Here is a 24319-nt window from a genome sequence, read left to right on the forward strand (position 1 = left end):
TTGTGGAGGAGAAAGGAGAAGCCGCTGGCCAGCCAGGCTATTTGTCTCCTCAATTCAATTAAACATCTGCCTCCCTCCTTATCAACACCTGCTTTCACAAGAGGTGTTAACCCAAGAATAGAAAAACTCTTTCCTCCTTCTCCCTCGGACCCGCTGTATATCGAGGTCACTCCACCCCAGACTCTCTGGTGGTGACGACTACCAGAAACAGGGCAGGGGTCCCTCTGTCAACCGGCGCGGCAAACCCCTGATAAAGAAGGTAAGACTTTACGCCCTTGGGAAGAGGGTCACGGGTGCAGCAGCATTTTCAACACGTATTGCCAACATGACCTTTATTGGCCAGCTACGCGGATGCTCAATGGGTCTTACTACAAGAAGGCCTACAGGAGGTCCCCGAACCACTACAAACTCATCTCCTGACCACAGTCACTGAGGGCAGACAAGTGAACCAAAGCATACTTAAGAACACTTTGGATTCTGCCGAGACCACTGGTTGATCCTTGGCTCAGGGCACACTCCTGAAGAGACATGCGTGGCTACGGAACTCTGGATTCAAGCCAGAGATGCAAGAGTCACTTATAAACCAACCCATGGAAAAATCCATCCTATTTGGGAAAGCAGTCGACGCGGCCCTCAAGACCACATAAAAGGAGCATGACACCCTAACAACTCTGGACCAAATTACACAGAGACCCTCTACAAGACGAGAATTTGGGACCAGGCGGCTTTTTCGTGGCCAACGCTTCCCTCAACATCAATACTCCTCGGGAAACAATTGGAACTCTCCATAGGGAACCAGCGGATACACCACCCCGTATCCCCAAAGGGGTCAGCGTCGTGGAAAAGGAAGGGGCTGGAACCCTACCCCCAGATGCTCTCCGGCCTCAGGTTCAAAATGACCCGAAGATTCGGGTCCCCTCCCATGCCTCCCCGATCGGGGGCCGGCTAACATCGTACCTTCAGGCATGGGAGGGGATAACTACAGCAGTGGGTGCTAAATACCGTAGCCCACGGGTACTGTATAGAGTTCAACCGGTCCTCAACATTCAGACCTCCATGAGCAAGACGACTGCCACCAAACCATCTTCGCAAACTTCTTCAGGAACTTGAGACACTACACGAGAAAGGAGCCATAGAAATCGTACCCCTGTCACAGGTAAAAGAAGGTATTTATTTAGTGTACTTCCTTGTACCCAAAAGGATCTAACCATGTGCCCTGTTTTAGTTCTGTACCCAGCGAATAAATTTATAAAGCCACAAACTTTCCGCATGGTCACTTGGCAGGAAGTAATTCCCCTGCTATCACAGGGGGATTACATGGAAACACTGGACATGAAAGATGCATACTTTCATATTTCAATGTTGCCAGTGCACAGAAAATACCTCAGATTTATGATACAAAACAAACATTATCAGTTCAAGGTACTACCCTTTGCCATAGCATCTGCACCAAGGGTATTTACAAAGATACTAGCGGTGGCAGCAGCACATATGCGCAGGCAATCCAGACCGGTCTATCCTTACCTCGACGACTGGCTCATAACAGGGGACTCTTACGAAACATGTCAGCCAAATATCCAAAAGACGATGGGTCTTTTATTCAGTCTGGGATTCTCTATCAACGAGAAAAAATCCAGCCTAGACCCCAGTTAGGTCAAACAGTTCCTAGGTGTTCTAAATCAAACAAGGGACGGCCTTGTCTTCCCCTTCAACGAGAGGGTTCAAAACATGTTTCAAATCCCTCAGTATGTAGCCAGTCGAGAGCTGACGGTGCGCAAGGCTATGCGACTGCTACGAATGATGGCGTCATGTATCTACTTGGTTCCTCACTTGCATTTTTGCATGCGCCCAATGCAGGAGTGGCTCAACAGCCAGTGGTGTCAGGCCAGCCGATAGTGGGACGATCTAGTGGTTATCTCGCCGGCCCTCGTTCTCTCGCTGCAATGGTGGTCGAGGGACAACCTCTTGAAGGGGAAATCCTTAACCACCCCTGCAGTGGAAGCCACTCTAACTACAGACGTGTCTCTCACAGGGTGGGGAGATCACCTGCTTCAACAAACAGCGCACAGTTTGGTCGTCAGACATAGCATCCAACCACATAAACCTGTTGGAACTGTTGGCAGTGTTCAAAGCACTAAAAGCTTTCCAGATACAACAGCAGTGCAAGCCGGTCCTGATCCTCACAGACAGCACCACGGCCATGTACTCTCTGAACTAACAAGGGGGCACTCACTCTTCAGGGCTGTCGCAAATGTTCTGGGGCAGTTTGAAGTGGGCTCTCAAACACATGTTCCTTTTATCACATGTTCCAGGGGAACTCAATCTTCTAGCAGACCTACTCAGCAGAGACTTCCCGTTGCCCATGGAGTACGAATGGCGATTACACAGAGACATCGTCTCCAACGTTTTCGCAGAATGCGGCTTCCCAGAGATCGATTTGTTCGCAACTCTGTAGAACGGTCAATGCCAGGTAACCCCAGAACCGTTCCAAGGGGAACAGACTCTGGATAACCTGGTCAGGGAAATTTGTTTCTCCAGCATGGGGTCTGGCATGGATTCACATGCTCATGAATATTCCCCGTCGTCGGGCCGGGAATCCTCCGTAAAGAAAAGATCAGTATCAGTTTCGTTTCTGATCTGTCTTTCTTAGTAGTAACCAATCACTGATCTCTGGGTCATACTGCCCCCAGCCAATGACTGCCCTCTACCTAAGCCCCTCCCCTGGCAGCCATCCTCAGATTTTTACCGCACGTTCAAGTGTTGGGGGTCCTCGTGTTTAGCTCTCAAGCTTTTACTGCGTTTTCACGTTTTTTCAGGAGATTTTTCTCATTTTTTCAGTTAATCGAGCCTCAAGTTCCACCGTTTCTACTTCCGAGAACGGGGACCTGTTTCGGAATTCTTCTACGCCCCTCAAGGGTGAAGTTAAATCGAGTTACGCTTGTTGGAGAATTCCAGAAGATCTGTGGCCTACCTCAACGGACATAGCCCAGGACAAGGGAAGCTCGACGCCCGGATCCAAGCTGTTCAGGAGCTGCCCAGGATGTGGATTGCAAAATCTTTTCAAGGAGGACGAGCATTAGAGATGTCTCTACTGCCTTCATGAGGACAAGACGCACGTGGAGACGGACTGTGCGTTCTGCAAGAACCTGTCGGAACTGACCAAGCAAGATCGTCGTTCCCGCCTCGCCGCCTGGCTGGAGAAGGGCACAGCAGCTGAGAAGGCGAAGAAAAAGTCTGAGCGGGCTTCTAAGTCCTGTGAGGGCGCCCCGGCAACAGGGGCCCAACAGAAGGCCAAGCACTGCGAGTTCACGGGCACCGGGAGCACAGAAAGGTCGGGCTCCTCGGCTGCCAGGCAGGGCGCGACTTCCCCGGCACGATCAACCACGAACCAGCGCTCTGGTTTGGGGAAGAGGAAGTCTGAGAACCCGGGTAAGCTTCTGGAGAGGCCCCGGTCGATCTCGAAGGGAGCCGAGGGGGAGCGGGGCGAAGGCCCAGAACGCACCTAAGGTGGCGAGGGCCTTGATCCACCCGGCAAAGACCTCTATCGAGGTTGTCGCAGCGGCCCTGGCGAACCCAGCAGAGGCTACGCCAGTGGAGGCGGCCTCGGGGCCCAGAGTTTCCCTGCCGCCGCGGAGGGAATCCTCTTTCCAGACCATCATTAAGACCCCCGTGAAGACCTCAGCGGAAAAAGAGGGGGGGGGGCGGTGGCCATTACGGACTCCGATTCAGCCTCCGAGGAGGATCCGGTGGAATCGTGAAAGGCCTCAACGAGAGGTTCATAGGCCTCAATGAGGTTCAAGAAGGTTCGATCCCAGGGGACGGTTCCCGTTGATGTGATAGAAGATAGCAACGATGGCGACGACGAGGGACCAGTGGAGCAGCCATCCCGTCCGTCGCAGCCATTACCCGAGCCCCAGGATAGCTCGGCGGCCATTTTGTTGGCGATCCAATCCTTATGTACCGAGATAAGGACGAGGTTACCACGGACCCCGGCGGAGGATCCAGAACCAGGCCCGTCGGGAAGCCCTCCGAACAAGCGGAGGAGAGTCCACCCCGCTCCGCCCTTTGTGCCCGTGAGGCCTGTGGACCCCTCATCCCCCTCGCCGGACCCTAGAGAGGATACGGCGACGGATACAGCGACGGGGACGGACGACGACGGTGGCGATGACACAACGGACATCCCGTCATCACCCCCCCTCGGACTTCCCAGCCGGACGAAATTGGCTCTTTTCACGCCATGATAGCCAGGGCATCCGAGCTCTTCCAGCTCTGCCCTGAGGAACATAAAAAGGAAGGTTTTCTTTACCAACGACGAGAGGCCAAGAGAAAGACGGTCCTCGCTGTGCTGTTGCTCGACTACATCTGGGACAAGGGGCTGGCTATCCTCAAGAACCCTTCCACAACGCCCGCCAAGAGGGACAGGTACGAGAAGAAGTACCGGGTCCCCGATGCCGCCCACTTGTGCCTCAGGGCCCAGCCCACGCCAGACTCTGTCGTCTCGGCAGCAGCCAAGAAGAAAGCAGCTGGTGCGGCGGCTTCAACTTCCACTTCCCCGCCGGACAGCGAGGGCAAGAAGTTGGACTCCATGCGACGACAAGTCATCTCGTCGGCGGCGACGACTATTAAGGCGGCCAATGCCTTAGCGATTGTGGCCCGTTACGGCAGGGAGCTTTGGTTCAAGATAGCTCCTCTGCTAGACTTCCTTCCGGATGACAAGAGGGTGGAGGCCTACAGATTCTGCAGGAAGGAGAGGTGGCGTCGGATCAGGCCATAACGAGGCAACGGACATTGCCGATACCGGATTTCGCCAACTGGGCAACGGGGACGACGAGGATGGCTCAAGGCGACAGACTTTCGCCAGGACGTCCAGACCAGATTTTTGGACATATCGTTCGACAGCAACAACCTGTTTGGAAAGACTGTGGATGAGTCCCTCCAGGCCATCAAGACAGACACGGAAACAGCCCGATCCCTAGGAGTCCTTCAGCAACGGCGGCCCTTTCAGAGCTCTGGAGGCAGACAGGGAGCCTCCAAGGATCCAGCAGCGGCTCTTCTACTTATCGCTAGGCGGCCCGCTCCTCGTCCTAGGAGGCCTACAGAGGCCGCGGCAAGCAAGGAGGGTCTCGCCGCCATCGGCAAGGAGGCCAAGGCGGCAAGGCCTCTTCCAAGCAGGACTGAACCGGCCGTAGCGTCGGGCCCCCACCGAAGCACCCCGGTGGGAGGCCGGTTGACGAAGTTCGTCAGCGTGTGGGAGTCCATCTCCACCGACCGTTGGGTGCTGGACACCCTGGCCCGCGGACACTCGCTGGAATTTCAAAAGAAGTGTCCTCGCATTCCTCCCTTGGCCAGGAAGGAGAATCACGTCCCTCAACTGCTGTTGGAGGTAAGGGCGATGCTCAGGAAGGGTGCCATCGAGCTCGTCCCCAAGAGGCTCCGGGGCTGCGGAGTATACTCAAGATACTTCCTCGTCCGAAAGACAGGCGGTTGGCCCCCCATCCTGGACCTGCGTCGGTTGAACAAGTACATCAAGGCACAGAAATTCAGGATGGTCACCCTCCAGCACGTGCTGGGACAGCTGGATGAGGGCGACTTCCTATCGTCACTGGACCTGGAGGATGCTTACTTCCACATCCCCATTCTAAAAGGTCACAGAAAGTTCCTCAGATTCCTAGTCCAGGGGCGTCGCTACCAATTCAGAGCCCTGCCATCCGGATTAATGTCGGCACCCAGGGTGTTCAACAAGTGCCTCGCACCTGTGGCGGCGTGGCTGCGCCTGCAAGGGATCCACGTCTACCCCTACCTGGACGACTGGCTAATCCGTGCAAGGTTTAGAGAACTCGCCGTCGAACACACAGCGAGGACCGTCCGCCTGCTCACGGAGCTGGGATTCGCCATCAACTACCCCAAATCCCATCTGGTCCCGTCGCAGGTGGCACTTTTTCTAGTAGCGAAGCTCGATACACTGAAGCGATTGGCATCTCTGTCGGAAGAAATGACGAAGGCCATTTTGGGCAAGGTGCAGCGCCTGTTAGCCACGGATGTGGCCAGAGTGAGGTCCATCAAGTCCCTCCTCGGGATGATGTCCTCATGCATCTACCTTCTGCCCCTTTGCAGACTTCGGATGCGTCCGCTACAAGAGTTCCTCGACGCCCACTGGATTCAAGCGGTGGGCTGCTTCGAAGACAGGATCCCGCTAGACGAGGAGTTCCGTCGGGCGATTCTATGGTGGGGTGCCCGTGCGCACCTCTCGGCAGGCATGGACTTTCAGGCCCCAGCGTATCAGGAGACGGTAACGACGGAGGCCTCCCTGGAGGGATGGGGGGCCCACACCGGAGATCTCCACGCAAGAGGCCTCGGGCTCCCGGAGGAGATGTCTCTTCACATCAACATCCTGGAGCTACGAGCCGTGTTCTGGGCGCTCAAATCGTTCCTTCCGTCCCTCAAGGACAAAGTGGTGAGGATCTTCACCGACAACACCACCACGATGTTCTACATCCAGAAGCAGGGAGGCACCAGATCCCTAGCCCTATCCAAGGAGGCCCAGGATCTGTGGCACTGGGCCGTTGCCCAGGGGATGTTTCTGGTTCCTTTCCATCTGGCAGGAATAAAAACACCATTGCCGACTCACTCAGCAGGGAGCTGCGCTCGTGCCACGAGTGCGAACTATGCTAGGACCAGGTGGATCAGCTCTTTCAACGGTGGGGCAAACCCCAGATCGACCTGTTCGTGACGGCGACAAACTCCAAGTGCCAGAGGTTCGCCCGCAGGTTCACCCAGCCGAAGAGCATGGGCGATGCTTTCTCATTCCCTTGGGACGGCCTGCTCCTGTACGCGTTCCCTCCGTTGCCGTTGCTGCTCCGTCTCATCAACCAGTTCAAGAGGTCCAGGTGCAGGATGATCCTCGTCGCACTGGCGTGGCCGAGACAGATCTCGTACCCGGACCTTCTGGACTTGTCAGCGTCCCCCCCTATCAAGCTGGCGACGGACGCGGATCTTCTCTCCAGAGAAGGAGGCGCCATTCTCCATCACGACCCGGAGTCGCTGAACTTGCAGGCTTGGCTCCTGCAGCACTAGAGTTTGGAGGATACAATATCCTGGCTGACTGCAGAGAGGTTCTTGCAAAAGCCAGGGCGTCCTCAACTCTCAAATGTTATGGACATAAGTGGAAGAGGTTCTCTTTCTGGTGCCGTGCACAGAAGATTACCCCTCTGCGGATTACGGCCCCTCAAGTGTTGCCGTACCTACTGTCGCTGGTGTTGGGTGTCCTGACCCACGTTTGAGCTATCATGCTGCAACATTTGGTGCTGTGGGTTTAGAAAATCCAAGATGGCCAAAAAACCCACAAGTGCGCCAAAATCCAGGAGAACCACGCAGTTTGTGCGCACACCAAAATGGTTACCTCACTTGCCACCCACACAGTAGCCTGAAACCATTGGGAATGGCGATGCTGATTGCCAAAAGCAACCTAGAACTGTGGGGAATTAATTTTCTTAAATCCCCAAAATGGTTGCATTACCAGTACTCACTACTATCAGAAAGCCGGCGTTTTAAAACCACCAGACTTTGTGTAAAACTGAATAAATGAACCCAAAGCAGGCCAAAGAAAGACTTACTGAGAGGTGGATACAATGTAAAGTTATATTCTGAAGTGACTTGAATGTTCATAACAAGACTGGCTGAGCTCTGCAGGTCTGCAGCAGCCTAACTGAAACTGGATTTAAAACTACCAAAAATCGAAAATGTTTAAATTAACTGAGTGACATACTTTTAAGTGTCACATAGTTTGTCACTGTTGAAATGTCATAGTTTTGAACTTAGAATCAGCATTCTAGCTGCATATGTAAAAATTGTCTTGACTTAAACTGGGGAACAAAAAGTGACATTTTATCTGAAACCTGGCTTAATGAAACTGAATTCTGCCTGACATCTACCCCCACATGAGTTAAAACCTGCTCAGCCACTCTTCCCCTTGCCCACAAGGAGTTGTCACCTCTCTGATTAGATTAGGGGTGGAGCAGCTACAGGGAGTTGAACAAAGGCCTGTCCTGGGCCCAGGCAGAGGGTTTATTGGGGGGAGGCCATAAATGGCTTCCTCTTGAACAATGGGCCTTCCAGGGCCCAGGCAGATGGTTTATTGGGGGACCGTAAAACAGCTTCCTCTTGGCAGACGCTGGGAGGGGCAGGGCCTCTGAGCCTGGCAGAAACTGGACAAACTGGTTTCTACACCAAGTGACTTGGGGAACCACATCCCTTTGGGGCCAGAACACAAATCTAAAAAGATGGATTATTCATAGAGCGGACTTGTGAAAATGTTATAAGTGATATCATTATTCTTGTGATTTTTCTGTGCACATTTGAAGACGTGTTAGGACCCGGTGGTATGTTCAGGGGGGTTTTTAGCGGAAAAGAGGATATTACTCTAAATGTATGTATGTTAAAAATCTGACACTCCACCACCTAATGCCCACATGCTTTGCGAACATTTGTGTATATTCGGGGACAGATCCAATATTGGTAACCTGACCAAAAAGTGAAATATGTTGCCATTTGTGAATGCAAGCCCCCAGGAAGAGCAGAGTTTGAACAGGGGATACCTCATGTGATATGTGATGGGTGCATGTAATTTTAAACAAATGTGTACCTGTGCAAATATGCATTTGGATCAGATATAGAGTGTGGGTAAAGTTGACAGGGGTGGGTTCTCTGTATCATAAACAAACCTCATCATGATGACACTTCATTTCATTCCCCCAATCAAGGGGAAGAGGAGGGAGTGGCCAATGACAAGTGGAGAGGGGTAGGGCCTAGAAAGCTAGCCTCTCCACCCACTTTCAAAACACATAAAAGCAGACAGTCAGGACAGATAGAGAGATTCAAATCCATTTGCTGCGGAGCATGCTGCCGGACCATACAACATTCAGCGATCCAGACTTCAAATCCATCAATCTCCAGAGCTGACCCAGACCGCTGTTAGCAGAACCAGAGAGCTGACCCAGATCACTGTGAAGAGACCCAGACCAGACCGGAGTCCAGTCCAACCTGACCAGATCCGTGGCGAGGCCTATTTCTAAATATATTGTGAGTACCTAGCAGAACTGTGCAGAACCAATCTCTTAGTTAAAATAATATAATTCAATCTATTTTAATCTAACCAGAACTGCCTCCTAGAAGTTGTCACCTGTCATTTGCAAAGCTGTCACTTGTCATTTTTTAGCTGCAAGCTGTAACCTGTCGCTTTGAACTTTTAAAATTTCAAATCCGAAAAACAACCTTCGTTCATAACTCCGTAACCGTTTGTGCTAGGAACTTGGTTTAACTTTCTCCGTAATCCCGATTCTCGCACTCGCGAAATTTGCCGCGATTTGGCCCGATTTCTTTACTTGTAAAAAGATAGCTGTTTTGCCTCAAATGCTAAATTTGTTTGCCTCTTAAGAACCATCCCTGAATCATTGCTAGAGTGAGCCTGGACTAATATTAACTAGATACCACTCACCCTGAACCTCTAGAGGGAATTAAAAGCATTTTAGCAAATTTTTCACTTCCTTGCCAGCACATATAAAAGCATCTTGGGCCTGTGTTTCAAACTTCTGTAGTCTAAGCTTGCTGGGGTGAACGGGATTACATTTGATTGCATTTCTGAGAACTGTGTGCTTTCCTTCCATTTCCTTGCATTGCATAAAGGGGGGGGGAGTGGATTGCCAGAGAAAAGTGATTACATTGTTTTGTTGAAATCATATTGAGTATTTTCGGTATTGCATTTCATTCAACATTGCATCCATCTGAACTTATATAAAGCATTCTCTACCACCTTATTCTTCTGTTCCTATTCACAAGTGTGCTAGTGCCAGACTATCCATTATTGGTTACTGCTCAGATTAAGTGTGATATTCAATTATTAATTATTATAAAGTGTGATATATATATCTATTGTTTAAATTATCAAATAAACCTTTTAAACTTGCAAAACAGAACTACTTCTTGGCTCAGTGGGGTCAGGGGGATTCCAAGAGAGGGGTGTTATATAGGGGTAGTCATCCAGAACGCATGAACTGGACATAAAAATATATCAATAAGGGTTTTCATTCAGTATTCTAGACTAGGTGTCGACTTAGCTGTAGTGTTGAATTGAATCCTCTCACACTGGCCAAAGGTGGAATGGCTCACGCCTTCATCAAAATACATCTGGCTGCCATTTCCCGATAGACCAGAACTACAGGACGGGCGCCCTTGTGGTCTCATCGCCTGGTGAAGGAATTTATGAAGGGACTATTCCAATCGTTCCCGCTGGTGAAGGTCCCTGCCCCGGCGTGGGAGCTCAACGTGGTGCTGACCAGGCTCATGGGGGCCCCATTCGAGCCTATGCACTCGGCGCCTTTGAAGTTCCTGTCGTGGGAGACAGCATTTCTTGTGGCCATCACCTCCGCACGACGAGTGGGAGAGATCCAGGCCCCATCTTGCAAGCCTCCATACTTGACTTTTCACGACACAAGGGTGGTGCTGAGGACGCACCCCTCCTTTATGCCCAAGGTGCCGTCGGACTTCCACCTCAACGAGCCCTTGGTGTTGCCAGTTTTCTTCCCGTTGCCTTCGTCTCCGGCCGAGAGGACTTTGCACTCGCTGGATGTGGCTAGAGCGCTAAAGTTCTAAGTGGACCGGAGGACATCACAGCTGTTTGTGAACTTTGGACCTGTGAATCAAGGGAATGCTCTCTCGAAGGCTTCCATTTCCAGATGGCTCTCCGGCTGCATCATGCACTGTCACCGGTTGGCAAACCGACAGCTGCCCGGCCGCCCGAGAGCCCATTCGACCAGAGCGATCGCTGCTACCACGGCGTTCCTGTCTGGTGTGCCCCTGCTGGACATCTGCAGGGCTGCTACGTGGAGGTCGATGCACACGAGATTCTACTGCGTCGATCGGGACTCCAGGGAGGAGTCCAGGGTCGGCCAAGCAGTGCTGCGCAACCTGTTCGCCTAAGGTGAACCTGGTGAGGAGGTAAGAGATGCTTAATGTTGAGTTGTTGTATTGCTTAATGTTGAGCCTGTTGCCACCTCCCGTGGTTGTACATGTGTATACTGCTATGTATTCTTATATTCATGAGCATGTGAATCCATGCCAGACCCCATGCTGGAGAAGGAACAAGTTACTTACCTGTAACTGTTGTTCTCCAGCATGGGTCTGGCATGGATTCACATGCAAACCTTCCCTCCTTCCCCTCTGCGGCTCTTCACTTGGTCTTACTGCCACTTTACGTGCTACCAAATCTGAGGATGGCTGCCAGGGGAGGGGTTTAGGTAGAGGGCAGTCATTGTTTGGGGGCAGTATGACCCAGTGATCAGTGATTGTTTACTACTAAGAAAGACAGATCAGAAACAAAACGGATACTGATTTTTTTTCTTTACCGAGAATTCCCGGCCTGACGACGGGGAATATTCATTAGCATGTGAATCCTTGCCAGACCCATGCTGGAGAACAACAGTTACAGATAAGTAACTTGTTCCTTAGGTTACCCCCTTCCCCCCCCCTGACTCCCCTTCTCAACAAGATAGTGCACACGATGCACCAGGAACCAGTCACAATGTTACTGGTGGCCCCGCCAACCCTGGTTCGCTCATCTGATGGAGATGTCCCAATCCCCTCCAGTCAAACTGCCTTGCCCGTACAACATGTTGCAAGACAGAGGGGAGACGCTTCACCCATGCCTGCAGACATTGAACTTAGCTGCCTGGCTCCTGGGGTCATAGAGTTTGGGCACCTGCATACACCCCTCAGAGATGTATGGACATTCTCAGGGAGGCAAGAAAACTTTGCACTAGATATTGCTATTCCAGTTAATGGAAAAGGTTTGTCATCTGGTGCAACTCGGAGCATTAACCCGATTAACTGCTCTCCCACACACATTGTTTTGTACCTAACTCATCTACTTGACGCCAGCCTTAGTCTTTAACTCTCTAATTGTTCACTTTGCTGCGCTTTCAGCCTATATTACATCACAACAGAATGTGTCATGGTGGAAGAATCCAGTTATTAAAGCTTTCATGGAGGGAGTGAAAAGACTTCACCATCTCATTTCTAACCTGGCTCCCAGATGGGACCTAAACGATCTCACCTATAAGACTGTTTTTTTAATAGCTATTACCTCCATTAGAAGAGTAAGTGAACTACAAGCGCTCTGTCCTAGATCCCTTTGTAACAGTTCACAAAGGTAAGGTGGTTCTACGCACTCACCCTAGGTTCGCGCCTATATTCATTCCCATGCTCCATGTGAACCAATCTATAGAACTACCAATGTTCTTTCAAAATCCTTCAAGCCTGGGAGAAAGAACCCTGCACACACTTGATGTATGCAGAGCTGTCATGTTCTACATGGAATGAACTCGACCACTAAGAAAAATGAATCAGTTTTTTGTTTCAGTGGTGGCAGGAAGAGAAGGAGACTCAGTCTCTGAATCCACTATCTCTAGGTGGATTGTCAAATGCATCACACTCTGCTACAGTCTTGCTAAGAGAGATGCCCTTCAAGCCTAGAGCACATTCTACTCGAGGCACTGGGGCTTCCATAGCATTCATTACAAATGTTCCTCTCAAGTCCATTTGCAAAGCGGCAACCTGGAGTTCCGTACAAACCTTTACAAAACACTATTGCCTAGACACTCATTCTAGGTCTGATTCTCAAGTGGGACAGGCAGTACTAAGACATCTTTTCACCACTGTTCCTTCTCACAACCCACCTCCAACTCCGGGTACTGGTCTTTAGTCTATGCACAGCATGTGATTCTAAGTAGATTAACAAACATCAGAAGATATGCATTACTTACCGTAAAAGCATTTCTGATGGTTGTCTTACCACTTTCTCTCTTTTCTGTACTCACGATAGTCATAAGGCTCCCTCTCTGCAGAAATAATACATTTGGTGGGACCTCGACGCGTGAGGGATCTTGTGTACACTAAACGTCACGTAGGGATAGTGTTACAGACACGCCCATGTCGACGTCCCCTTTCGATTCTCGAAAGACAAGATGCAATACTCTGCGGTTACCATTGGATTTCGGACCATATGCACAGCATGTGAATCTAATCAGATAAAACTATCAGAAATGCTTTTACGGTAAGTAATGCATATCATTCCAGAGGTTAACATCAATGCTAAACCTTTCAGCCATCACCTGTTTTGTTTTGCTACAGTCGCCCTGAGTGGGTTGGGTATGCCCAGACATGGTTCCCTTGCATGCTGGCCCAAGAGACCCAAGCTACTACTCACTGATGACACCCAATGAGGCTGAAACTTGTCTGGGGATGCTTGTGGTCTCGGGCATGTGACCAAGCAGTACGTGCTAGACTGCCCCTTTTGGAATGGGGACATTCCTGATTTGCATATGGTCTTTCCCCTTTTGTAATGGCTTGGCAGGCGAAGAACTGGTTTGGAGAGTTGGCAGAGCAATGTTCAAGCCATCACCTTTTTCGTACTTCTGTCTTACCTACAGCTGCTATTTGTAGTAGTCTTCGTTGTGGTGAAGAGCAGACCTATAAAAAGGTGAGTTTGAGTGCACAAGTTCCAAGCAGGACATCAGACTTGTGCATAGATTACTTTTTCATGCAATAGCTGTTGAGTTCGGCAAAGCTATGATCTTTGCAGTGAGGAGGTAAGAGCTTGGAGATTTGCTGTTAAATTGTGATTTTACCTGCCTGACGCTCTAACAGAATGAGTGCACCATTGTGTGGCCCTAAATGTTGAAACGATATAGGCCTACTAGCTGCACATTTCTTGACAATAATGGAAATAACGATCTATTCCCCACACCTAATCGTATTGCAAACATGTATATCCGTTGTAGACTGCTGGAATTGTTGAGACAATACTCGTTTGACCTTGAAATGTTGGAGGTCTAGAGTTTTGCGAGAATCCAGTTGCAGGGTCAGATGTGAGGTGAATACATAGCACCATTTGAGGTGCATGTGTTTTGTAATTATGTTAATGTTAAAGGATATTTGTACCGTGCGCTATCACTACTGGAGTGGTCCCCTGGCGCTCTGGCAGCTCTGAAAAAAGGGAGGGGGGGGGGTGAGTTAGTGGGAATAAGCTGGAAAAGTGCAAGCGAGCAGTGATGTGCTGTTGGCAGCCTCAGCCCGGTGGGTCCGTTGGCTGGGCTTGGGGTGTTTTACGGTCGGTAGTCGTTGTGTGCTGTTGTCCGAGTCTGTGTGGTTTGTTTTGATGTTGCCATGTAGTGAAGTTTGTGGCGATTGTTGAGGTGTAGGCTTGTGGTTGTGTCTGGTTCGAGTTTGAGAGGTGTCTGCAGAGGGGTGAAAATGTTAGTTGAATTGGCATTGCTGTCCTTGCAAATCTGTCTAGGTGTGATACTTGCTATCACTCACTATTCCATCCGAGTGCAGCACTTGCTAATCTTCAATATCCTATCTGGTTGTGAGGAAGGCTAGAGGTAACGATTCCATCCAAGTGTGGCGCATGCTAACATTACATTTCCATCTAGATGCATCACAGGCTAACGTTCAGAATTCCATGTAGGTGCGGCATATGCGAACATTCATAATCCTATCTCGATGTGGAGCAGGCTAAACTTCAGAATTTTATTTATGTCTAAGTGTGGCACATATTAACATTCACGTTTCTATCTAGATGCAACGCAGGCTAAGGTTCAGTGATTCATCTAGGTGTGGCACATGCTAACATTGTTACACCTGTCCAAATGTGATGCGGGCTATTCTTTACAGTTCCCTCTAGGTGTGGCACTAGTTAACATTGGCAAGTAAGTTAATGTGTAATGCAAGGCAGCATTTATATTATGATGGTTTGCTTCTGGTAAGTTAACTCCTATGCAATATGTTGGTCTTCTAAGTTCTTTGATTTGTGAGATGTGTAATTGAGCAGGACTGTGTGCACTAGTTGAAAGATACTTTTGTTTCTGATGTTTGTTAATCTGCTTAGAATCACATGCTGTGCATAGTCCGACATCCAGTGGTCAATGCGGATTATTGCATTTTGTTTTTCATAGTCGAAAAGGGGACATCGACAAGGCGTGTCTGTAACACTATCCCTATAGTGACGTGCAGTGTACCCACAACCCCTCACGTGTCGAGGTCCCTCAGATTGTTTTTTTCGGCCCAGTTATTGGTCGCCTTTATGCAGAGCTCCTCGAGAGACATTGCGAAATCATTTCCTCGACCCTTGGCCGTTTATTATTATTAACTATCGCATAGATCCCTCCCTCGACGTAGCTGCCAAGCTGTACTCCGCCGAGCAAGATCTTTGACGGAGGGACGAGCGGAGGAGATCCTTCGGCGCTGCCGAACACGTGGCCTGGCCTCGCCGGCCTAACACAGTAGGGAGAGTGGGGTTGTTGGTAATTTCTTTGTTTCACTCTGAGAATGCCTTTCTCTTTCCCCTCCCCCTCTTTCGAGGTCGTAATCACATTTCATGCCCTCAGCTATGGAGAGGACGCCCTTTAGGTTTTGCCCGTGTTGCAAGGGCAAGTTTACCTGGAAGGACAAGCATATACGGTGTAACCATTGCTTGCCCCTTGAGCACAAAGAGGACGGCTGTGCGGCCTGTAAGTTACTTAAACCCAAAACTTTAAAGGACCGCAGGGTCAAAAGGTGGGCAGCCTATGCGATGTCTAGGTCTGACTCCTCGCCAGCTGCTGCCGCCGCCGAATGTGATGAGGACAGCGATTACATGGCCTCCGCAACGGAGGTTGTAGACCTCTCGAAGGAGCGTTCCTGCTCCTTGTCATCCGTCCCCAGCCCCGACAAGCCCCGCTCACGCCCCGCTTATGGGGATGAACACCCCAGCGACAAGGACGAACACAGAAAAACACATAAGCACATACCCCATGGCACGCATTCGTCGAAGACGAAGGCAGCCATAGCGTCAACGGAGGCGTCGGGTCCACCAGCGTCTTCCGCCGACCGTAAGGGTCGCAAGCCCTCCCCGCCACCGCTTCCGCGACGGGCGACTGGGCTTTCTGTAAATAAGGCCGCTAAACCCAAATCCTCAGGCGACGCGCCTCACAAGAGTGCGTACGTTGCCAGTAAAGACTTGCCACTGCCTAGCGCGATGGCGAGCGATCCCTCGACGGAGAAGCTGATCGGCGAAAGCCTTGCGTATAGCTTCTAAAGACAGCCAGAGACGGACGGCAGGTGACACGAAAGCAGAAAACAGTTCACAAGACCAAAGAAACACTGAGGACGCCGGAGGGTAGGCTGGGACAGCTTCCACCGTCGACAGAAGACCCAAGCCAGCGAGAAGGTTTCTCAGAAGGCGAAGGGACTCGATCTTCGACGCTATTGGACAGAACTAAGCAACTACAGGGAGAGGAAACTCCCTTTTCACTCCCAGACCGCTCTGGCCTACCTTACTAGACTGTAGAAAGGTTCCTGTCATGTATGGAAAAGCTAGACAGGTTCATGGCCGTCCCAGGAAATAGGACACCCAAGAGGCCAAGGGAGGTACTCCAGGAGGGGCCATGGGCTAAATACCCGAAGCTTTTTAACCCCCTACAGGAAGACATGAACTCTTACGACCTCACTGAAGAGGACTCTCACTTCCAGGAAGAGGATGAGTTTGTGAATAATGAAGACCAACAAGAGAAAGAAGGTTTTCATGATGACACTAACATAGGTGAGGAGGGCTACGAGGAGGACCCAGGTGAAGGTGGCTCACAGCCCTGGCAGTCGCCACCAGGGTCTACAGACCCCGACATTATAGACATTTCTTCTCCTCAGACCACACCGGTCAGGAACCCATCTCCAGTAGACGATCAGCCCACCTTCAATGCGCTACTGAGGAAGGCAGCAGCGCATTTTGAAGTTGAAACTGGGGAGGTCACCCCAGATACTGATTTCGTCGAAAGGATTATTAAAGAAAAACCTCCCACTAGTCAACCTATTCCTATGCTCGCCTCGGTTAAGATATGACTCACCCCATCGCTGTCCAACCCCGCGCTGGTAACAGGGGTCAATCCAAGAATCGAGAAAATGTTCTCACCCTCTCAGCCAGACCCATTATATATCAGGGGTCACTCAGTCCCGGACTCCTTAGTAGTGACTAACACAAGGAAGAGGGCTGGGGTTCCACTGTCAACCAGCGAGGCACCCCCAGATAAAGAAGGGAAAAAGCTTTATGCCCTGGGCAAAAGAATTTCCGCCTCTGCAGCATTTTCAATTAGGATTGCCAATAATAATACATTGTTGGCAAGCTATGCTGATGCTCAATGGGGAAAGCTTACGGAGGACATCGAAGAAGCCCCTGAACCTCTTAAGAACTCGCTTATTGGCTACAGTTACAGAAGGAGCTCTGGTCAACCAGAGCATCATTAAGAACACTCTTGATGCGGCAGAAACTGCTGGCCGTTCTTTGGTGCATGGAATTCTGCTGAAGCGTGACGTCTGGCTTCGCAATTCCGGTTTCAAGGCAGAAACGCAGGCGTCACTCATTAATAAGCCAATAGAAGAGTCAAATCTCTTTGGAAGGGCAGTGGACGACGCACTGGAAAATGCGAAGAAAGAATTCGACACCATAAAGACCTTAGACCAAATCTCCTCCAAACAGGCAGGGATTTGGGAACAGGCGCTTTTTTCGTGGCCAACGGCAACAGCAGCAGCAACAGCATTACACTGCGGGCAACTGGCCCTCTTATCAGGGTACCGGTAACCAGTATAACCAAAGAGGAAAACGCTGTGGCAAGAGCAGAGGCCGGGGCTCCAGCCCCAGAGGCACCCCGGCAAGTAACACCAAATCACCCGAAGGTTCGGGTCCCCTCCCATGCATCTCCGGTTGGGGGCCGGATAACATCGTTCCTATCCGCATGTAAGGGAATAACATCAGACCGGTGGGTATTGTCAACCGTAGCTCACGGGTACTGTATAGAGTTCAATCGGTCCCCCACCTACAGACCTCCAAGGGGACGACGCCTGTGACCAGAACACCTCGTCATCCTCCTGCAAGAAGTAGAACAGCTGCTACAGAAAGGAGCAATAGAGGTTGTGCCCCTATCTCAGGTAATGGAAGGTATTTATTCAGTGTACTTCCTTGTGCCCAAAAAGGACCTAACCATGCGCCCTGTACTAGATCTGCGCCCAGCGAACAAATTTGTAAAACCACAAAAATTTCGTATGGTGGCATTACAGTAGGTAATTCCCCTGCTCTCTCAGGGGGACTACATGACAACACTAGACATGAAAGATGCATACTTTCATATTTTGATGTTGCCAGCGCACAGAAAATACCTCAGGTTCATGATAGAGGGCAAACACTACCAGTTCAGAGTGCTACCCTTCGGCATAGCGTCTGCACCAAGGGTATTCACGAAGGTACTGGCAGTGTCAGCGGCCCACCTGCGCAGGTTGTCCATACCGGTATACCCTTACCTCGACGATTGGCTCATAACAGGGGAGTCCTACGAGACATGCTTCTCAAACACCCAGAAGACAGTAGACCTTTTGTTCCAAATGGGCTTCTCCATCAACGAGAAGAAGTCCAGCTTAGACCCGAGCCAAATCAAACAATTCCTAGGGGCTCTAATTCGAACAAAGGACGGCCTCGTCTTCCTCTCCAACGAGAGGGTCCAAAACATGCTGTTTCAGATCCCTCAATATGTGGCCGGTAGAGAGGTGACAGTACGCAAAGCAATGCGCTTGCTAGGAATGATGACGTCATGTATTTATTTGGTACCTCACGTGCGCCTGCGCCCAATGCAAGAGTGGCTCAACAGCCACTGGTGTCAGGCCAGCGGACAATGGGACGATCTAGTGGTGGTCTCGCAGGCCTTGGTTCTCTCGCTACGGTGGTGGTCGAAGGAAAACCTGGTAATAGGGAAACCATTCGCCACCCCCGCAGTGGAAGCCACTCTAACCACAGACGCATCCCTCACAGTATGGGGGGCTCACCTATTCCATCAGACTGCTCACGGAGTTTGGACTCCGAGCGTAGCTTCCAAGCACATAAACTTATTAGAGCTACTTGCAGTGTTCAAGGCACTAAAAGCCTTCCAGACACACCTACAAGGGAAGACAGTGATGGTCCTCACGGACAGCACCACAGCCATGTACTACCTCAACAAGCAAGGGGGCACTCACTCTCCAGGACTGTCCAAGCTGTCCCAGAACATCTGGAAGTGGGCTCTCAGACACATGTTCCTATTGTCACAACATGTACCAGGGGAACTCAATCTGCTAGCAGACGAACTCGGCCGAGACTTCCCTCTGCCCTCAGAGTACGAATGGCGGTTACACAAGACATCGTCTTCGTCTTCACACAATGGGGCTTCCCAGAAATCGACCTGTTCGCAACTCTGGAGAACTCACAATGCCTAGATTACGCCTCCAGATACCCACAGAACCGCTCCAAGGGGAACGGTCTCTGGATACCATGGTCTGGGAAATTTGTTTACGGCCCCCCCCTCCCCCACCCGACTCCTCTGCTGAACAAGATAGTGCACAAGATGCACCAGGAACTAGTCACCATGATACTGATGGCCCTGATGTGGGCCTGCCAACCATGGTTTGCGCACCTGATGGAGATGTCCTTGTCCCCACCAGTGAAACTGCCCTGCCCGTACAACTTGCTGTCACAGGACAAGGGCAAGACACTACACCCATGCCCACAGAACAAGAACTTAGCAGCCTGGCTCCTGAGGTCATAGAATTTGGCCATTTACAACTCCCTCAGAGATGCATGGACATTCTCAGAGAAGCAAGAACACCCAACACTCGCCACTGCTATTCTAGCAAGTGGAAGAGATTTGTCATCTGGTGTAGAGGTAAGAGCATCAACCCAGTCCACTGCTCTCCCATACAAATTGTCCTTTACCTGACCCATTTACTGGACTCAGGTCTAGTGTTCAATTCTATTAAAGTCCATCTAGCAGCACTTTCTGCATACACCACCTCTCAACTTAAGGTGTCATGGTGGAAAGTCCCAGTTATCAAAGCCTTCCTGGAGGGGGTAAAGAGAATACACCCTCCGATAGCAAACCCAGCTCCCGTCTGGGACCTTAATGTGGTACTTAACAGGCTCATGGGCTCACACTTTGAACCCATGCACAAGGCAACTCTTAAGGACCTCACTCTTAACACTGCTTTCCTAATAGCTATCACCTCCATTAGGAGAGTAAGTGAACTACAGGCTCTTTCTATTCTAGACCCCTTCGTAACAGTTCACAAAGATAAGGTGGTTCTACGCACACACCCAAGGTTTGCACCGAAATTCATATCGAAATTCCATGTCAACCAGTCAATAGAACTACCAACGTTCTTTCAAAACCCTTCCAATTTGGGAGAAAAGAGCCTGCATACACTCGATGTGCGCAGAGCTGTCATGTTTTATATGGAAAGAACTAGGCCACTGAGAAAGACTAATCAGTTCTTTGTCTCGGTGGCTGCAGGAAGAGAAGGAGATTGTTAGGGAGAATTCTCTGTTTAGGCTGAATTTCCCTACCTAGTGAGTCCCCCAGCGGCTTTGCTGGATTTCTGGGGTTTCTTTTTTTCTCCTGCCAAGAGTGAGACTCTTTTACCCTCACTCTTGGACATGTTGAAGTGTGTTTTCTTGGTTAAACCTTGTGTTGAATGGGCTATGGGGTCTTTTACCCCATAGGGCCTCATGTATTTTTGTGATGTGGGTTACACAGCACCCTCTGTGCCGTGACCCAGGGGTGTCCTAGGGACTCCCCAACATAGACTCCATACCCTGGGACTGACTACTGTCTCCCAGGGCATGTAAAGTCACCAAAAGACTTTGCTAGTCTTGGATCCTGAACAGAACCAGTACAAACCATCATATTGTGGACGTACTGGCTGGGGCAATTCGATTGCCCCAGGGTCTGTTAGTCGAGGGGGCACGTCTCCGTCCCCCCTGATCGAGTTTTGGCTGGTGGCAGTGGAAACTACGTTTTATATTCGTCCGCGAATATTTTCCTATGGGATTTCCCATTGTTTTAGGCTAACACATTTAATTATTTATTTACGGTAGCCTTAAACATACCGCCGGTTTATATATTTATTTTTATAACTCCGGTTGGGACTTTTTGCCAAAACTTGATGCTAAAATGGCGTTAGTGTTCGCCTCTGTAACTCTGACCCAAAGTGGAGCCCTTTGTCCCACTTTTGGCGGGCTTCCCCACAGAAGCCCTCCAAAGTGGTGCCACTCTGTCTGGGGTACTTAGGAGGGGTGGAGGGGGATTTAGGCACCCTGGACTGAGTTACCTTGGTAACTCAAGTCGCACTCCGTCCTGATTGGCCCAAGTGGTGAGCCGGTCGGCTCACCACTTAGCATGTTTGAGTGACAGCTAGGCTGGGTGAATGGGGGTTTGCTGCATAAAAGCAGGGCTTTGGGGACTGGAACTTCAGAAGTCGCCACAGGACCAAGAATCCGACGAGGGAAGAGCTGAGCCGACCTGCTTCGACGACACCACCCGGTGGAGCCCTGCTGAACCGTCTCACCACTTTTCCCGACGACCGAGGAGAACTCTTAACGGAGTGGCTCCTTCCCTTGACTGGTGGGGACAACCAGTTTTCGCCTTCTTTTCGCTTCTCGAGGTATCTCGTGGCCGCCTTGCCAGTGCCAAGCACCCCGGCAACCGGAACCCCACCACTTTTACCCCAACCACGAAAGTCGGTACAACCCTTTGACCGGAGGACTCCGCGGCTGGTTTCTTCCCGGGCAGTGCAACGACCTTCTTCTTCTGCTCTTCTGCGAGAACTTCTTCTCCCTTGACCGACGTCGAGCCTTGCTGCCACTGCCTGGAACAACTGCCACCGCTGGAGGATCCTTTCCGCTTAAGGTACCGTGTTCCGCCTGGCTTCCCTTGCTACCGACTGTACGGGGTAGATTTAGCCCCCGGCTTTCGAACCTGGGAGTGCCTGGGACACCCTGGCTAAACTTTTTAAGCCACTCTAAACTCTTTCTAACTCTTTGCAAGACTTTGAATCCTTAACAACAGTGTGATCTTGGGCACATTTTCGCTCCGGCTACTCTAAGAGTGGGCCCTGCCTAGTGACTTTTGCTCACCTGGGACTTTGTGCTTCTTTGAGTCTATTGCAAGTGTTCTGGACCTTAGAGTGGTGTGTTTAACCCATTCCTGTTTCTTTTTACCCCTTTCTTGAACCTACTAGAGTGTCATCTAACGTTAAGCGCTCACCTCTGTTTTAATTATGTGGTGTTAACTTAGAGTTGTCTAGATAGGAGTAAGGGTTGGAACTGCTTTCATTATAACTGTGTTTGAAGTGTTTTTACTATATTTTGCTAGAGTGATTTCAACTTATGTGTGATTTATAAATAAATAACTATATACTTTTGAAACCAAGCTCTGGTCAGTGTTTGCTTGTACTATTGTGTCTGGGTACATATTGTGTATACTTTGCATACTGCCTAACTCTTCTTGAGGGAAGTCTGACTGCTCAGCCACAGCTACCAGGTAAATCTGGGTGGTGCAGACTGCTACCAAGTGGGTTTACTGCTATACCTGTAGTCTTAAATCTTTTGCAGTGTTCCCCAAGGGAACTGCACAGGTTTCTGCCTAACAGAGATGCAGTCTCAAAGTCCACTGTATCTAGATGGATTGTTCAATGCATCACTCTGTTACACTCTTGCTAAGAGAGAACTACCCTTCAAGCCAAGAGCACACACTCTACTCGAGGCACTGGGGCATCCATAGCATTCATTGCAAACGTTCCCCTCGAGTCCATTTGCAAAGCGGTAACCTGGAGTTCTGTACACACCTTTACAAAACACTACTGTCTAGATGCTCCCTCTAGATCTGATTCCCAGGTGGGACAAGCAGTATTAAGACATCTTTTCTCTACTGTTCCTTCTCGTAACCCACCTCCAACTCCGGGTACTGCTCGCTAATCTATGCACAGCATGTGATTCTAAGCAGATTAACAAACATCAGAAGACAATGCATTAGTTACCGTAAAAGCATTTCTGATGGTTGTATCTGCTTAGATTCACATGCGTCCACCCTTCCTCCCCGCTCGGATGGAAGGAACATAGACCCCTTTCTACATCTCCCTCTCTTTTCTGTACTCACTCACGTATAGAAGGCTCCCTCAGGGCAGAGAAAAAATACAAACATAGGGACATCGACGCGTGAGGGGTTGTGGGTACACTGCACGTCACTATAGGGATAGTGTTTCAGACACGCCTTGTCGACGTCCCCTTTTCGACTACGAAAAACAAAACGCAATGCTCCGCAGTGACCACTGGATGTCGGACTATGCACAGCATGTGAATTTAAGCAGATAGAACCATCAGAAATGCTTTTATGGTAAGTAATGCATTGTCATTTCAGCAATACTCTGTTGTGGCTTAATGATTTGTTGTACTGTTCTTTCTCTGTATTGGTTTGTGTACCGGGGGTGTTGTGAAATTAATTACTGAGCAAGTGATGATGTGCTAAGCTATGATGCTGTCATATGGCACTACTACCAACTTCGTTAATTTTCTGGGCCAGCACTGCTGTAAGATTGCCAGCTCCTAATGGGGCGTGCGAGAACATACCTTTCTCTTAATCAGTAACTGAAACAAACTCCTTTTTACTTCATAATTGGTCTCGGGTTACTAGAAAGGTATTTTGTAAATAGATGCATTTTTTGGGGGGGGGGTATTCCTCAAATGGCTTGGCAAATGAATACCTGTCATTTTTACATGCATGTATTTTTTGTTTTAGTGTGGCAATTGTTTCTAAATCTTTTGAAGGGAAAACTGATAAATCAGAAGAGTGGTATGGAACACAGTACAAACAACAGGCAATTAGTGCAGAGGTGTTAAAGGTAGGTTCAGTTAACGATTTTAAAGAGAAAATATAGTTTCTGTGTTACTTTTTTTTCTCCAGAAACAGACTTGTTATTCAGTTTCGAATAAAGCCCTGAGTTTGAAAGGGTGAATATTTGCACAGTATTTGCTCTAGCAATGGAAAAAAGTTTTCTTAAAGTGAAAGAGAATATGTAATTTTGTATATTAGTATAGATTTGACAGAATTTTGAATGCATATTTGGAACAAATTGTGAAATAGTTTAACTGTTTTACTTGAAACCTGTTTGTTCCCCAAAGAGCTGAAGTTGTGAGAGGTATGGTCGCTGCTGGATTTTGAGTATTTTGTTCCTTCGAATGGATTGTTTCCTCCAACCTATTCCTCATCTTAGATATATTCCATCCAGCTTCAGATGCTTTGGAATTTTTTTTCCCTCGGCAGAGGGCGCCGTGCTTCGATGTCATTGAGTTGAGGTCCCTCGAAGGCCTCATTGGGTATACAAGTAGCATGCGTGGCACCCGTTGGCCTCAGTTCTGTGTTTCCGCAGTACTTGTTGC

The 24319-nt window shown here is 49.7% G+C and overlaps 1 protein-coding gene across 3 annotated transcripts in view; it reads left to right on the plus strand.

The window, feature by feature from the left end:
* The window catches only part of IDE (insulin degrading enzyme), a 2084778-nt gene that overhangs the window by 1037058 nt on the left and 1023401 nt on the right, over window positions 1–24319 (plus strand). For all 3 annotated transcript variants that reach the window (XM_069611370.1, XM_069611369.1, XM_069611371.1), the window contains one exon: window positions 23679–23781. In XM_069611370.1, coding sequence (XP_069467471.1) covers window positions 23679–23781 — 103 coding nt within the window. The remainder of the gene's footprint in view (window positions 1–23678; window positions 23782–24319) is intronic.

This window comes from Ambystoma mexicanum, chromosome 8, assembly GCF_040938575.1.
Source record: "Ambystoma mexicanum isolate Mex_15411 chromosome 8, UKY_AmexF1_1, whole genome shotgun sequence".
In the NCBI taxonomy this organism is placed as follows: domain Eukaryota; kingdom Metazoa; phylum Chordata; class Amphibia; order Caudata; family Ambystomatidae; genus Ambystoma; species Ambystoma mexicanum.